Source organism: Prunus persica, chromosome G5 (assembly GCF_000346465.2).
Source record: "Prunus persica cultivar Lovell chromosome G5, Prunus_persica_NCBIv2, whole genome shotgun sequence".
In the NCBI taxonomy this organism is placed as follows: Eukaryota; Viridiplantae; Streptophyta; class Magnoliopsida; order Rosales; family Rosaceae; genus Prunus; species Prunus persica.
The window spans coordinates 1,072,328-1,085,893 of record NC_034013.1 but is presented as its reverse complement, the minus strand read 5'-3'; the positions used below and the strand labels follow the sequence as shown (position 1 = coordinate 1,085,893).

The 13,566-nt window shown below is 35.7% G+C and overlaps 1 protein-coding gene and 1 pseudogene across 1 annotated transcript; both read left to right on the top strand.

Annotated features, from left to right (window-relative positions):
• Window positions 9,545–10,074, top strand: LOC109949173 (uncharacterized protein At2g29880-like). Its single transcript, XM_020563916.1, has 2 exons — window positions 9,545–9,856; window positions 9,958–10,074. The coding sequence occupies exons 1-2, from the start codon at window positions 9,545–9,547 to the stop codon at window positions 10,072–10,074; spliced, it is 429 nt and encodes a 142-aa protein (XP_020419505.1).
• Window positions 11,864–13,341, top strand: LOC109949172 (annotated as a pseudogene).

Below are 13,566 nucleotides of genomic sequence, written 5' to 3'. Positions count from 1 at the left end.
TAAATTTTACAGCACGTAATACAAACGGTGTGTAGGTGGAAAAATCGAAGTTGGGGAGGATGCTGGATGGTTGCGAGATAAAGGTTGAGCGGAGAGAGAAAGAGATAGTTTTTTTTTTTGTTTTTTTTAAAATTTTTTAAATTTGGATTTTTAAATATTTTAATCATTTTTTAATCAATTTACAATTTTAAAAAATTATAAAAAATTTGGGACCCATAGTGCCATATAGGCAACTAACGGAGAGATCTTACAGAAAACCTAATAGTGGAATCACATTGTAACAAATTTAAAAGACCGGAGTATGTTATTGTAAAAATTGAGAATGTAGAGACTAACATGTCTTAAGGTTAAGGGTGTAATCACAAGGTACTAAACTATAATTAACCCTTATTTTTTAAGATAATAGATAAGCATTTAAAGACCCTTGCTTTGATAGTCATGCTAAAAATAACTTCACAGCCAAGCTTGACAAGTTGTTCCTCTTTATCAACTCCATGAGCTCAATCTAGAAATCGATCTAGGAAAGATTAGTCCATCCTAGCTCAATCCTATCTCACTTCCTATATTGAGCCCACCTTCACATAATTAAATACTCCAATAATTTAAAATAAAAATAAAAACATAAAAAACTACATTAAACAATTCTTTTTAAAAAAAAATTAATTTAACATGTTTAAAAACAGAGAGAGAAAAAATCCCCACTCTCTCACTCTCTCTCTCTCTCTCTAGACACACCCCATCCTCTGACCATCTTCTCAAAAATAAAAACCCCCAAACAGCCGCCGACTAGTTCCATCTACGGCATATGCCAGCCACCACCTCCTACAACAAATCTAATCCAAATCCCCACCTAATCACCCAACTCACAGCACACACCTAGAACTTGAAAATTTTCTCCATAAATTTCAGCAGCCCCACCCCATCTCTGACCACCTCCCTACCCTAACTCTAACCACCTCTTCCCTCGGCGATGGCCCGTAATCCACCTCTAGCACCTAACCCCAAATCACATACCCAATTCCAACCACCATTAAAGCCATACAAACCCTACCCACAGATTCACCCCTCCCAACCCACTCTCTCATTCTCTCCTACTCCCCTCTCTCCCTATCTTTTTTTTTATATAACCAAAAACAATGATCCATATGCATCAAACCAATGAAAACCTTTACAAATGGAGTGCACTACGCAGACTAAAAGCCATCCAATCAGATCACATAAGAACCTATTGAGTTATCCGCTAACCATAACATCTAACCCTCATGTTTTAAACACCGCAAACGAGGCCCGAAACCCATTTCTATTTCCTCCTCCTCTCTCCCTCCTTTCAAACTCATTTCCCACCGTTGATTTCTTCGCAGTGCCCCAATCAAATAGGTGCTCTAGGGTGGGTAGGGGCTACTAGGTTTGGGGAGGTACGCAGGTTGGGGAGATCGAGGTGGGGCTATGTGGGTGGGGAGGCGGCTGTGGGCTGGGTGGGTAGGGTTGATATGCAAGGAGGGGAAGAATGCTGATGGGTTTGATTTTTTTTTTTTTAAATTTAATTTATTTAGTTGAAGAATTTTTTATTTTTTATTTTATCCACATGGAATCCATGTCATTAAAAAATTGGGCTCCACTTGCCACGTCACCCACTCAATTGGTGGATAATGATTCATGCGTACGAAATTACAAAAATACCATTGCCACGTCATCAAAGTTAACAGACTTTTGGATGGAGTTGACGGCCGAAGGCAAAGTTCCTGTGAGATTTGATCGTAGTTTCAAGGGGCATTGGTGTAAATTAGCCTATATAAAATAATAATTTTGTTTTTTAAGTTTCAATTTTTAAAACCCAAACAAATCTATCCATTTTCTTTTTAAATGTACTTTAAATAAAGTTATTGGCCTCTTTTCTTTAACAAACAATAAATATTGTCACTATATACATAATTCTAAAAAATATTTAAATGAAGTTGTAAAAATATTTAAATGAGTGAAGAAACAATACTTATGTCAAATTTGGCATATAAGCCACATTTAGTGGCTCGACACGAACACGGCCCAATCCCATATGGTCTATGGTTGTGGGCTTGGTCAGGATTGATGATTTCATAAATAGACGGGGCCTGACAAGGCCCGTTTATGAAATGGGCGAACTCTAAAAAGGCTAGTCTAGCCCGTTTCACACCTTTTGGTGTGACTTACAAAGCCCAAGTTAGTAATTTGCACGTGAAAACAATATGGTTGGGCGTAGACCCAATTATCCAAACACTTAGCATGTTTGAATGATAGTCTTCTTTAGACGCAAGACCTGTCTACTCAATGGTTCTTGGTTGAGGGACTGTTTACTTATTAAGAATGGAGAAAGTAAGGAATCAGGGAATTTAGGAATTGGTATAAGAAGAATTATTCCCATTAAGCTATTTATTAACTATATGGAATCAGCACATGAATGGAGTTGATTCCCATTGTTATTGTTTACTAATTCTCATGAATTAGATCCTAAACTAATTTGATTACTTTCCCTACACATATAAATATATATTTTTCACCCATATAATAATATAAGATATTATATAATGAGTAATAAAAAAAAAAACTAGTACATAATAATATAAGGAATATAATTGGAAAAAAAAAAAGAAAAAAAAAAGGAATACGACACAATGATAAGAAGCATAACAAGACAAGCAAAGACTAGCAACAAGTGAAAAGGGAAAAAATTTGCTTTTTTCAAAGGTGATTAATAAACAACCATTGATTTTTTTTTTTAACAAAAAATGCTTCAAAATTTGGTTTCTTCATTTATGGGACAGAAGAACATAGCAAGTGTCAATTGTTTTTGTTTTATGTCTGTATTCCTCCATATTGTTGTGAGAGTGAAAATAGGAGCGAGTGTGAGATTGAGAGAGAGGATGAGAGGGGAGATGGGAGGGAGGAGTAACAAAAGTGAAAACAAAAACTTGAAAGTGAAAACAATTTCAATTAGATTTCAGTTTTTTATTTTTGTTTTTGTTTTCAGTTTCACTACTCCTCCCTCCCATCTTCCCTTCTCTTCAGTTGGGATTTTAAAAGACTATTGTGGGATGGATAAGTCTTTCGGTATTCAATTAAGACTTTTAAATATTCTAAACAAGTCTTGTGGTTTCCATTAAGACTATTAGGATTTTTTAAAGAGAGTGTCAAAATCTAGTGGTATTCAATTAAGACTTTAAACAAGTATCAAAAAGTCTTGTGGTGTTTAAAAACTTACTAATTTCAAAGGGATTTTTTAAATTTGGAATTGTGTAGGACTTTTTAGTGGGAGGTATAAATACCAAACCCTATTTCAAATCACACCATAACCCATCAGACTTTTCACGTGAGATTTTTTTTTTGTCTACTAGAGAAGATGATGTTAGATATGTCCTAGAAGCCAATATAAAACGGATAATTCTAAGAAAATAATATATAATAGTAAATGGGCAAGAACGTTGCTTTAGATACATAACGTACACAAAGTAACAAGTTTATGGATTAAGATATAAATGAAAAGTGGTCTAAAGAAGTCAGATGCACGAGACCTTTCCATACATTTAAATATCGTATCCTAAAATGTTCTTGGTCATAGGATCACCAATTGGACAATGTTGACCCACAAAGATTGGTACACATTATGTCTGCTCAATTGGGAGGATGACTAGTCTCAAGTCATTCGTGTAGAGACACTAAGACAGATGTGTAGGTGCTCTATAGAAGATGGAGTCCACTGAACGTGAACTCTAGAATTCTTGTATGGAAGTCTTACTCACAAGGGTCAAACAAAGAATTCTAAGTTGTGATAATGCAAATTAATCCTTAGACCTGAGACATCACAGTTGTCTTGTGTATATGTTGTTTCTCTTTGAGAGCATTATACGGTCGTATCAAAATGATGTAACTTAAAGGTGTTCCTCAGGATTCTCAACGTGTAAGCAAAGACAAGTAAATGTACAACAAGGAATCTCTGCTCTTAGTAAGAAGAGAGAATACTCTTAAGATATTATTTGTGAATCTTTGGCCAAAGTATTGGATGGAAATTGAAACAAGAACGTTTGCAATTTCAACAAATTGAATCATATAATCAAGAGATGTCATATTAGAGATTTTGACACAAGTTTACCATATCCCGAGAATATGACATAGAGTATTGAATTAGAGAATGATCGAATTGCATTGTAATCACAAATTAACTAGGTTCTCTAAATGAATTCTTTTTAGCTTGAGTAGCCATGACATACTAATAGGTGTCACTCATGGCTTGTGAAAGCCCTGTAAGGACTAATTATAATTAGCCTTCGCCAATAAGGAGAATTGTATGGAGGAATATAATTCACAGTTAATTCAGAGTGAATCATTCATACCCACTGCCTCGCTAATTGAACCTATAAGATCGCACACCGAAAAGGAATCGATTGAGAAATTAGAGAATGAATGATTTTGTGACTTGGTCAAAGTCAATGTGAAAGTCAAAGATCAAAGTCAAAAGTCAAAGGTCAAAGGTCAAATGGTTGACCCGACACTTGACACGGTCAATTAAGGATGACTGAGACCAACACTCATTAGACAAGTGAGTGATTAAATTAGTTAAGTCACTATAGTAATTAAATTGATTAGATTAATTTAATTATTCAATTAAAGTTATGAAACTTTAATTAAAGGTCCCATATGACTTGAAAATTAAAAAGGAATTTGACCATATGGACTTAGGCACATATGTGACAAATGTAATGACCCAAAACCTAAAATTGATATTTAATTAGTAATTTATTATGAGGAAAGACAATTTTGCCCTTGGAATCATTTATTAACGAAAAGTTGACTTTTTGACCAAAAAGGAATTTGACAATTCCACATACACCGTTGCGTAGAGCACGACAAAATGAGTTCGTAGACACGAAGTGGACTCGAATCGGAGCTTTAACGAAGAAAATACGGTTAAAATATCACGAGGGACAAAATAATAATTTTAAAAAAAATCAGAATTTTAAAACCCTCATTCTCTCTCTTCTCCCTCAGTTTCTCTCTCTCTCTCTCTCTCTCTCTCTCTCTCTCTCTCTCTCTCTCTCTCTCTCTCTCTCTCTCTCTCCCGTCGCGAACTCCCCTCCCCCCGGACAGTTTTTGTTTCTTCGATTGGTCGTCGCCACCACAGGCCGCAGTTGGCCACAAGATTGGACTCATTCGAACCGCCGCCACCTCCTCTTCCCTTTCCGATCACTCTCCTCCCGTGGAACCACCGGTGCTGGCCGGAAACTGCAGAAAACCGAGCGGTTTTGACAGAAACTTCAACCCGCTCGTTCTCCCTCAATTATTCTCCAAATTTGTCGAGTAAGGTATGGATTTCTACCTATTTTCCATGCTCTAGCTGATGGTTGGGTAGGTTTGCATCGATTTTGACCGTAACTAGCTCGGTTTTCAAATTGAAATTCGGCCAGTTTTCGACCTCCGTGTTCGGCCACTTCCGATCAGTTTTTGGGGTAGGTCTAAGAACAAAAGTGGTTCCAAATATGGTGTTATACCTAGGGTAGGAGTGTGGAGCAGTGGTTTTGAGATTTTCCGGCGATGCGTAATCGCTTTGGACACAAAGCGCTGCCAGCGCGTGCGGCGGAGCGTGGGCGAGGGTAGTGCAGTGGCACTATGTCTTGATGCGATCCTTAGGTTGTCACGAGCGCGTAGGAATTCGCGGATCTCAATTTGGATACTGTTTGAGCCTCGAACGGATTTTACATATTGTACGATTTTCGGGTTCAATACTGTTGAGCCGTTGGATCGTAATCTTTTTCAGATATGTTACTCTATATAATTTCAAAATCGTGTAGGATTCGACGGATTGTGAATTGAAGTCCCGGATACTCCGAAATCAAGAACCCAAGGGCTAGGGTTTAGAAATTATGCGATTACACGATCGTGATCAATCCGACCGTCCGATCGACACCAATACCCTCTGGACATGTGTCCTAGACATATTGGACCTTCTAGTGGCTTCCGGATCATATTGTGAGGTCATGGACCTGTGGGGTCTCGGGTTGATTTTTTGGGACTTTAACGCTTTTTGAGTCCCAAGATACTGCTAAACTGGAAGGAAAGCTTTTATGGGCATAGGGATAACCTTAATTTGACCCATGTACTTTTAGGAGCCGGGGGTTAGGGTTTTTATATTAATACTATATTGTATTAATAGAATATTATGGTCATTGAATCAGGCACTCGGGCACCAGTAGACTCTTTGTTTTTATAAATGAATTTAAACAGTTCAGTTCAGTTACAGTATATAATCTTGAATAAGTGTTATTCAAAGCTGTTATATATTTTTAAATATTTTATGTTGCATGCTGCCGAGTGAAATCTCCTTTAAAGAATATATGAAAAGATATTCTCGTTAATTATCAGATAAATGGCAGCAGAATTTTAAAGGTTACAGGAATTCAGTTATCCAACAGATTTTCTTCAGAAATTTTATATTTTCCTAAATCACCTTGTACCCAGAGCTTAAATGTTGCCTTCGAATTATATTGGTTGCCTTCGGTTTAGTCAGCATGCTTGACAGTTGCTCCACGAGTTCCTTGGAACTCGAACTCGTTTGGAGCGAGTAATGTGGATAAAAATGGACTACGGTCCCCTGAATCCTGCGAGTTGCGGCTCGAATTGACCTCGTGTCACTGAGACCTACGAGTATGTGTCACCTATGGTGATGCAAGGAATTGACGGATATAAGGAATTGACGGAAATAAAGGGTACACCTAGGTGGTAGTTTTAAACTGTTTTCACTGCCTTACGAAATGAATGTTGACCATGAGTATGATTGGCTTATATACATGTATAATTATATGAGTGCATTGATTTCAGTAAGAAAGAGAATAATTTAGTTAGTACAACTGTTTTTACAGTGGGGTTAGTATGTTCATATGCTATTTTCTAAACTTTGTTTTGGGTCCACTCACCCTTTTTCCTGTTTTGCGCCCCCAGGCAGTAGATGTGCACAGGAATCCACCACCGGGCCGTTTTCCATCTTCCGCGCCTTTCCTTTGATGTAGGACTTTTGTTTGTAAAAGGATTGATTCCTTTGTAAATTCTTAGTAGTCGCTTTGATGTTTTGCCCTAGACTGAGATTTGAACTGTTTAAATGTATATACGTATGCTGGCAGTTGGTTGTATATATATATATATATATATATACTTGTTTGGCAGGTGAAAATATTTTGGTATTGAGCCAGTTACAAGGGAAACTCTGCCGGTTTTTCGATAGAAGTCAACCTTGTTATTTTATCGTGCTTTGCATAGAAGGGCAAATAGGTCATTCGTGCCCGACATCCTCCAGGTGTCGGACAAGCACAGAGTCCGGCTCGGATTCCAAAGCGGAATTTGGATCGGGTCCTGTCAACACATTATAGGATTAATGTGTTGGACCAAAATAGCAAAAGATGACACACAAAAAGGAGGTGTGGCTACACTAGGGCTTGGGGGCATTTTTGTCACTCTTGTGACATTTTTGATCCTATAAGTGTGTAGCTATGGAATCCTATCATCCTAGGATTTTTCAAGTTGGTGAAATTGGAAGAGAGAAAACATCAAACTCTCTCTCCCTAACCCTTTGAATCTATCACATCAAGTGAAGGTGTTAGCATCACTCTTCAGTTGTTGTCTACTCATTCTCTCATCCCATTCAATCCTCGGTGAAGAGTTTTAGAGATGAGCATATCTTTGTACCTATTTGGAGAGCTACAAGATGGAGAATCAACATCAAAGAGAGAGCCAACAACAAAAGGACCGCTCCCTCTACTTGAACACCATTCTTGGTTTCAAGATTTGCTCCAAAGGTATGAACACCTTATCTTTCTCTCAAAAAGGATTTAGAGAGTCTTTGGTGCACACTTTCATAGACTTATAAAGATTGGAATCAAATGAGACTTGCATGAATCCCTAGTTTATTTAATGCTTCTGCTCTTACTTTGATTTCATATTAGATATGGCATGCTAGGTGATTTATACTCTCAAAGTTTGGTTGTAAAGTTTTTAGAAATCTCTAACAACACCATTCCCAAAATATTCCCTTCAGATGAACAGATATGCATTGAGCTCTTCATGAACAAGGTACTTCTTCCTTCAAATCATATTGTGCTAATTTTCTTGTCTTGTTGTATATATGTAGTTAATTTGCCCCTTTTTTATATACCAAAATACGAAGTGGAGTTGTGTTCTCTGCATCGATTTTGTTCCTTCCAAGAGATGGAAATACTTTTTTCTTGGTTCTGCTTTTGTTGTTTGATTGCATATTTTATCTCGCTGTTCTTTTGTAATCGTAGTGGTGTAACGAAACAATATATATACTGGAAGTTATATATAAATAAGAATTGGTTTTCCCTTTAATGAATACCTGGTTCCGCTTTCCTTCACTGGCTCAAGGGAATTCTTTGCAGCTGTGGAGATATATTATTACCGTCTTCATTGATATCTTTCGCTATCTCATTCAAATCAATCCTTATCTTATCAACCTATATCTTTAACTGCTCTGAAGTTTCTTTCAAAATAACTAATGCCTTCTTAGAATATAACTCATATGTTTCCTGCGAGATGCTTTGCATCTTTAAGGATTGTTCTTTGAAAGCAACCAGAGTATGTTTCCAATATGATTCTTCACAGTTCAATTTGGTTCTGCTTTTAACAAATACCCTCTTTTTTTTTGTGTGTGTGTGTGTGCGTAAATTTTGACGTTCATGTCTTTATATACTGAGAAATTTTTTGGTTCTTAATAAGTGGAATGTTGTACAAAAGTAACGCAATATAAAGTTACAAGAAACCATTTGATTTATTTTGCAAATTGATATTTCTTTGATGATCCTCACCTTTACTGTTTCAATGACAGAGACTTTGGGAAGCTCGTATTACTTGCTCGAGCATGCTTAGGATCACTTACTATCATTGCAGTTTGTAAGTATAATCAATTACAAATTATTAATGGGTTTTCATTATGCTTTTGCTGGTTTTTTGGTTGTCATATTTGTATGTTCCTTTTTGGGGTCATATTAATATGTTCCTTTGGTTTGGTAGTTTCCTAGTTATTGCATACTTTGTGTTTCACTGAATAGAATTTCATGTATCATATACTGTTTGATAATTTCTTTGGCTTCTCATATTTATTGTGAAACATCCTTATTTTTGTGCCAAAGTTAGAAAGAAAATAAAAAATAAGGAAACATTAGTGAAATTCTTTTCTTTTCTTTTCTTGTTTGGTATGACACAGATTCTTGTAAGGCATCTCATTTCAAAAATTGATTATCGTGTAAAATAACTAATAAATTGTTTTACATGTGTTATAGTACTAATTTAAAGGGTCATGCTAGGGAGACCAACTTTAGATACCAACTTGTGTACCAACTCTCTAATAGAGGTGGAGCCCAGTGTAATGAGATATAACTATTTAGTAGAGTCTATCTATAATTATTGAAGTTGGTATCTAAAGTTGGTCTCCCTAGCATTTTCCTAATTTAAATGGGGGATTCACAGCAAGAAAATAGCGAAGGACAGCACAAAGGTTCTGAGAGCTATGAATCTTGGACCATGGACCATGGACGATACCAATGAATTGTTACACCTCTTGGTGGATGCTATCAATATTGGATTGCGTGATGCTAATGGGTCACTTAGCAAGCAAAATGTAGAAAGAGTGATACTTCCTCGTCTTAATGCGAAAATTAAGTTTCCAGAAACTTATAATCATTGCTTGAGCTGTATGAAGTGGTTTAAGAAGCAATATAACAAGATGTCTACGCTTATGTGTAACATCTCTGGCTTTGAGTGGGACTTAATTGCAAAGACGTTTATTGCTAGTGATGAAGTATGGAAAGATTACTTGAAGGTAAGCTTAGTTCATAATCTTTTAAGTATATTAATAGCTTACTAGTTTAGTACATATGTTATTTGCAATATATTAACAATAAATAATTTGTTCTTTGCTAGTCCCACCCAAGTTACAGTATACTTTGGGAAAAAAGAGTAGTTGATTATGAGGACTTGAAGATCGTCGTTGAGGGTGGAATTGCTCCTGGGAATGGCTCCATTGCATTGGGGCCATGATGATACCGATGCAACAACTTATGGGGTTAAAGAAAATAGAGATTTTGGGATGGAAGACTTTTCATATGATCCTACCAATGATGCCTTAGCTATGAATCATCCTACCAGCCTCCATCACCCTGTCAATATAGTCCACCATCTCATTATTCCCCTTTAGGTTCAAAGGTTCTCACTGAAAAATCAAGCCGCAATAAGCGAAGTAGATCCGAGTATGAAGGCAGTATTAACTCAGTTGAGAGCAACAATCAAGCCAAATTTCTAGACAATCTTTCTATTGGCATTCATACTATTTCTCCCAATTTTGAAAGAATATCTAACCTAATGGAGAAGAGAGAGAGAGAGAGAGAGAGAGAGAGAGAGAGAGAGAGAGAGAGAGAGAGAGAGAGAGAGAGAGAGAGAGAGAGAGAAAGAGATAGAGAGCAAAGAAGTAATATTTGGGATGCTATAAAAGAGATACCAAATTTTGATGAAAATACTCGTCACATGGCGGGTGATTTGCTTAATACTAAAGCAAAGAAGGATTTGTTCTTGAAGATGTCACCCGAAGAGCGCTCATCTTGGATACTCTTTAATTCAGGATGATTAATGTATTTTGATCATCTTGGGTTTTGTTGAACTATATTTTTGTTTGTGCTATTTTGGTTATAATTTGGTTGAACTATTTTGGTTGTAATTTGATTAAACTTATTGAATGCTTTTGGTTCGTTTGCAATTTGATTGGATTTTACTTGCTTTTGAGCTTTGTTAACTCATTTATTGGTTGTGCATTACTTACATACTTGTGCTTTTGGTTATCGCATCTGTGTCTATTGTCTTAAATAGGTATAGATTATCATTTTTACATGTTGGGATCAGTGGCGGAGGGGTGCTTAGGCCTGCAAGGGCCTCGGCCCTCCCAAAATTCTGAAATACTATACATATTGGCTTTGTATGGGACATATATGTATATATATTAAAATAATGCTTGTGGCGCCCCACAATAAACAGAAGGAGGGATTTACATTTCCACCTCCAACTAAAAGGCTTTTTCCTTAGAAATATGACTAAGTTACTCTTGGATCCCACCAACATAATTAATAAAAATTAAAAGAAATAGCTAATCAAATATTTCTTTCACAAGTATATTTAAGAAAATAGAAAATTAAAGATAATCGGTTATTTATTTATTTACAAGCTTAACACTGGGAAAGGAATCAACCCTAAACCCTAATATATTGGCCATTCCACACATAAAATTCTGGCTCCGCCACTGGTTGGGATGGAATGTAGCTGAAGTATACTAATGGAGTGGAGAAAGAAAATACTAATGGAGTGGACAAAGACACATTCTTTTCTTTCTCCTGTGTGATTGATTTTATTTTCTTATCTTCTGTTGTAGTTTTTCTGTGTTACGGTATGTGCACATGGGTAATGCCATTGTGGTGCTTTCTAGTACAAATCTTATTTATCCAACAAATGAAGTGTGCTGATGGAGTGAACCTGAACCATGATTGTACTATTAATATATTAACCCCATATATGTTTGGTTTGCTTGAATTTGTCTTTTTTTCTATAGTTGCATTGTTGTCTTGTTGGTATTTAGGACTCAGATACCTTTTTAAAACTTAATAGTCGTGGATTATCTTTTAGTTCCCAGAATTTTATTGTCAATGATTACACTTTGCTGATATTTTTTCAATTTATGAAGGTTTACTTCAAATATTTTGAAAAGTATTGGATATCTTACTAACTGCAAGTTCCTTTGCAGCCTCATACTTTTTTTCATATACGTATAATGTCACAATCAAACATGTATGACGATAATGACATAGAAGAAGAAGAAATTGGTGACAAAGAAATAGATGAAGAAGAAATGGATGAAGAATTTTATGAAGCCATTAGTATTTTAGTGATGGCAATTTATGCAGTAATACATGTGCTAAATTAGTTTCTGATTATGATGCATGGTGAACAAATTGAACGTCCATTAACTAGACGACGAATTATTAGCATTGGATATGGCTCTATACATCAAGCATTAAATGATGATCATGCAATCTTCCAAAAAATATATAGAATGTATTCAAATGTATTCCGAAAGTTATGCACTATTCTTAGAGAAAAAAACCCTTTGGCAGATACAAGATTTATTTGTGTTGAAGAAATGATTGCAGTGTCCGTACAAATCGTCGCCCAAAATACTAGATATTGTGTAATTCGTAATACATTTGGCTGATCACAATTCACTGTAAATAAACATTTTCACAAGATTTTGAAGGCCTTGAATTTAATATCTAATTTGATGCTAAACCAGGACAGGCTGTGCCCGCTAAAATAAAGGAAAGCACAAAATTTTACCATTATTTCAAGGTATGTGATGATTATCTAATTATATTAATATTGTAATTATAATTGTCATTATTATAATATGTGTTTTTCATAATATGGTTATATTTATATATGAATAATTTTAGGATTGCATCAGAGCTATTGATGGTACACATATTCAGGCAATAGTGAGGGGACGAGATGTAAGCAGCTATCGTAATCGTCATGGAAAGATATCACAAAATGTATTAGCAGCTTATAACTTTGATTTGGAAATCATGTACGTTCTTAGTGGGTGAGAGGGTTCAGCTTAAGATTCAAAGCTACTAAGTGATGCTTTATCAAGGAGAAACAGACTTAAAGTGCCCCAATGTAAGTATTTATTTTTAAAATGATAAATATGTATTTAATTTTTTATTATTTACTTTTCATACTAATTTTATATATATTGTATATATAATTAGGTAAATATTTCCTGGTGGATTGTGGATTTCCTAATCGGCGTCAATTTTTAGCTCCATTTCGAGGTGTACGATATCATCTCCAAGATTTTGCAGGTCATGGTAATGACCCACAAAGTGAAAATGAATTGTTCAATCTTCACCATGCGTTCTCGCGGAATGTGATTGAGAGGATATTTTGTATTTTTAAATCGCAGTTCACAATTTTTAAGTCAGCGCCCCATTTCTATTTAAGACACAAGCAGAGCTTGTGTTGGCATGTGTAGCACAACATAACTTTCTTCTCAAAGAGTGTTGTTCTGATGAATTTCCAATTGAACTAATAGACGAATTTTCATATGCAGTATTACCAGTTAATGAAGATTATACTTTTGAACTTATTGTTCAAACTCCAGAGCAACAACGAGAAGATGCTAATGCATGGAGGGCTAGCATAGCTTTAGATATGTGGAGAGATGCTACCTAGGAGGATATGAAGCTACATCAAATTGGAGATTAAAAAATTGGGAAGATTGTGTTGGGTTTTACTTTTCTTTATCAAAATTATCAATTGTTTAGTATTGTAGATTAGCTTTTATTATTATTATTTTTTTAATGAAATGGGGGGCGGGGGGAGGGGGGGGAACCCCAAGAACAATTATAGACTAGCTTATTTCATTGACTTCTCACTTTGAATATTTGCTTTTATTTATGTTGGTTGTCATTCCATAACTATTGTAACCTT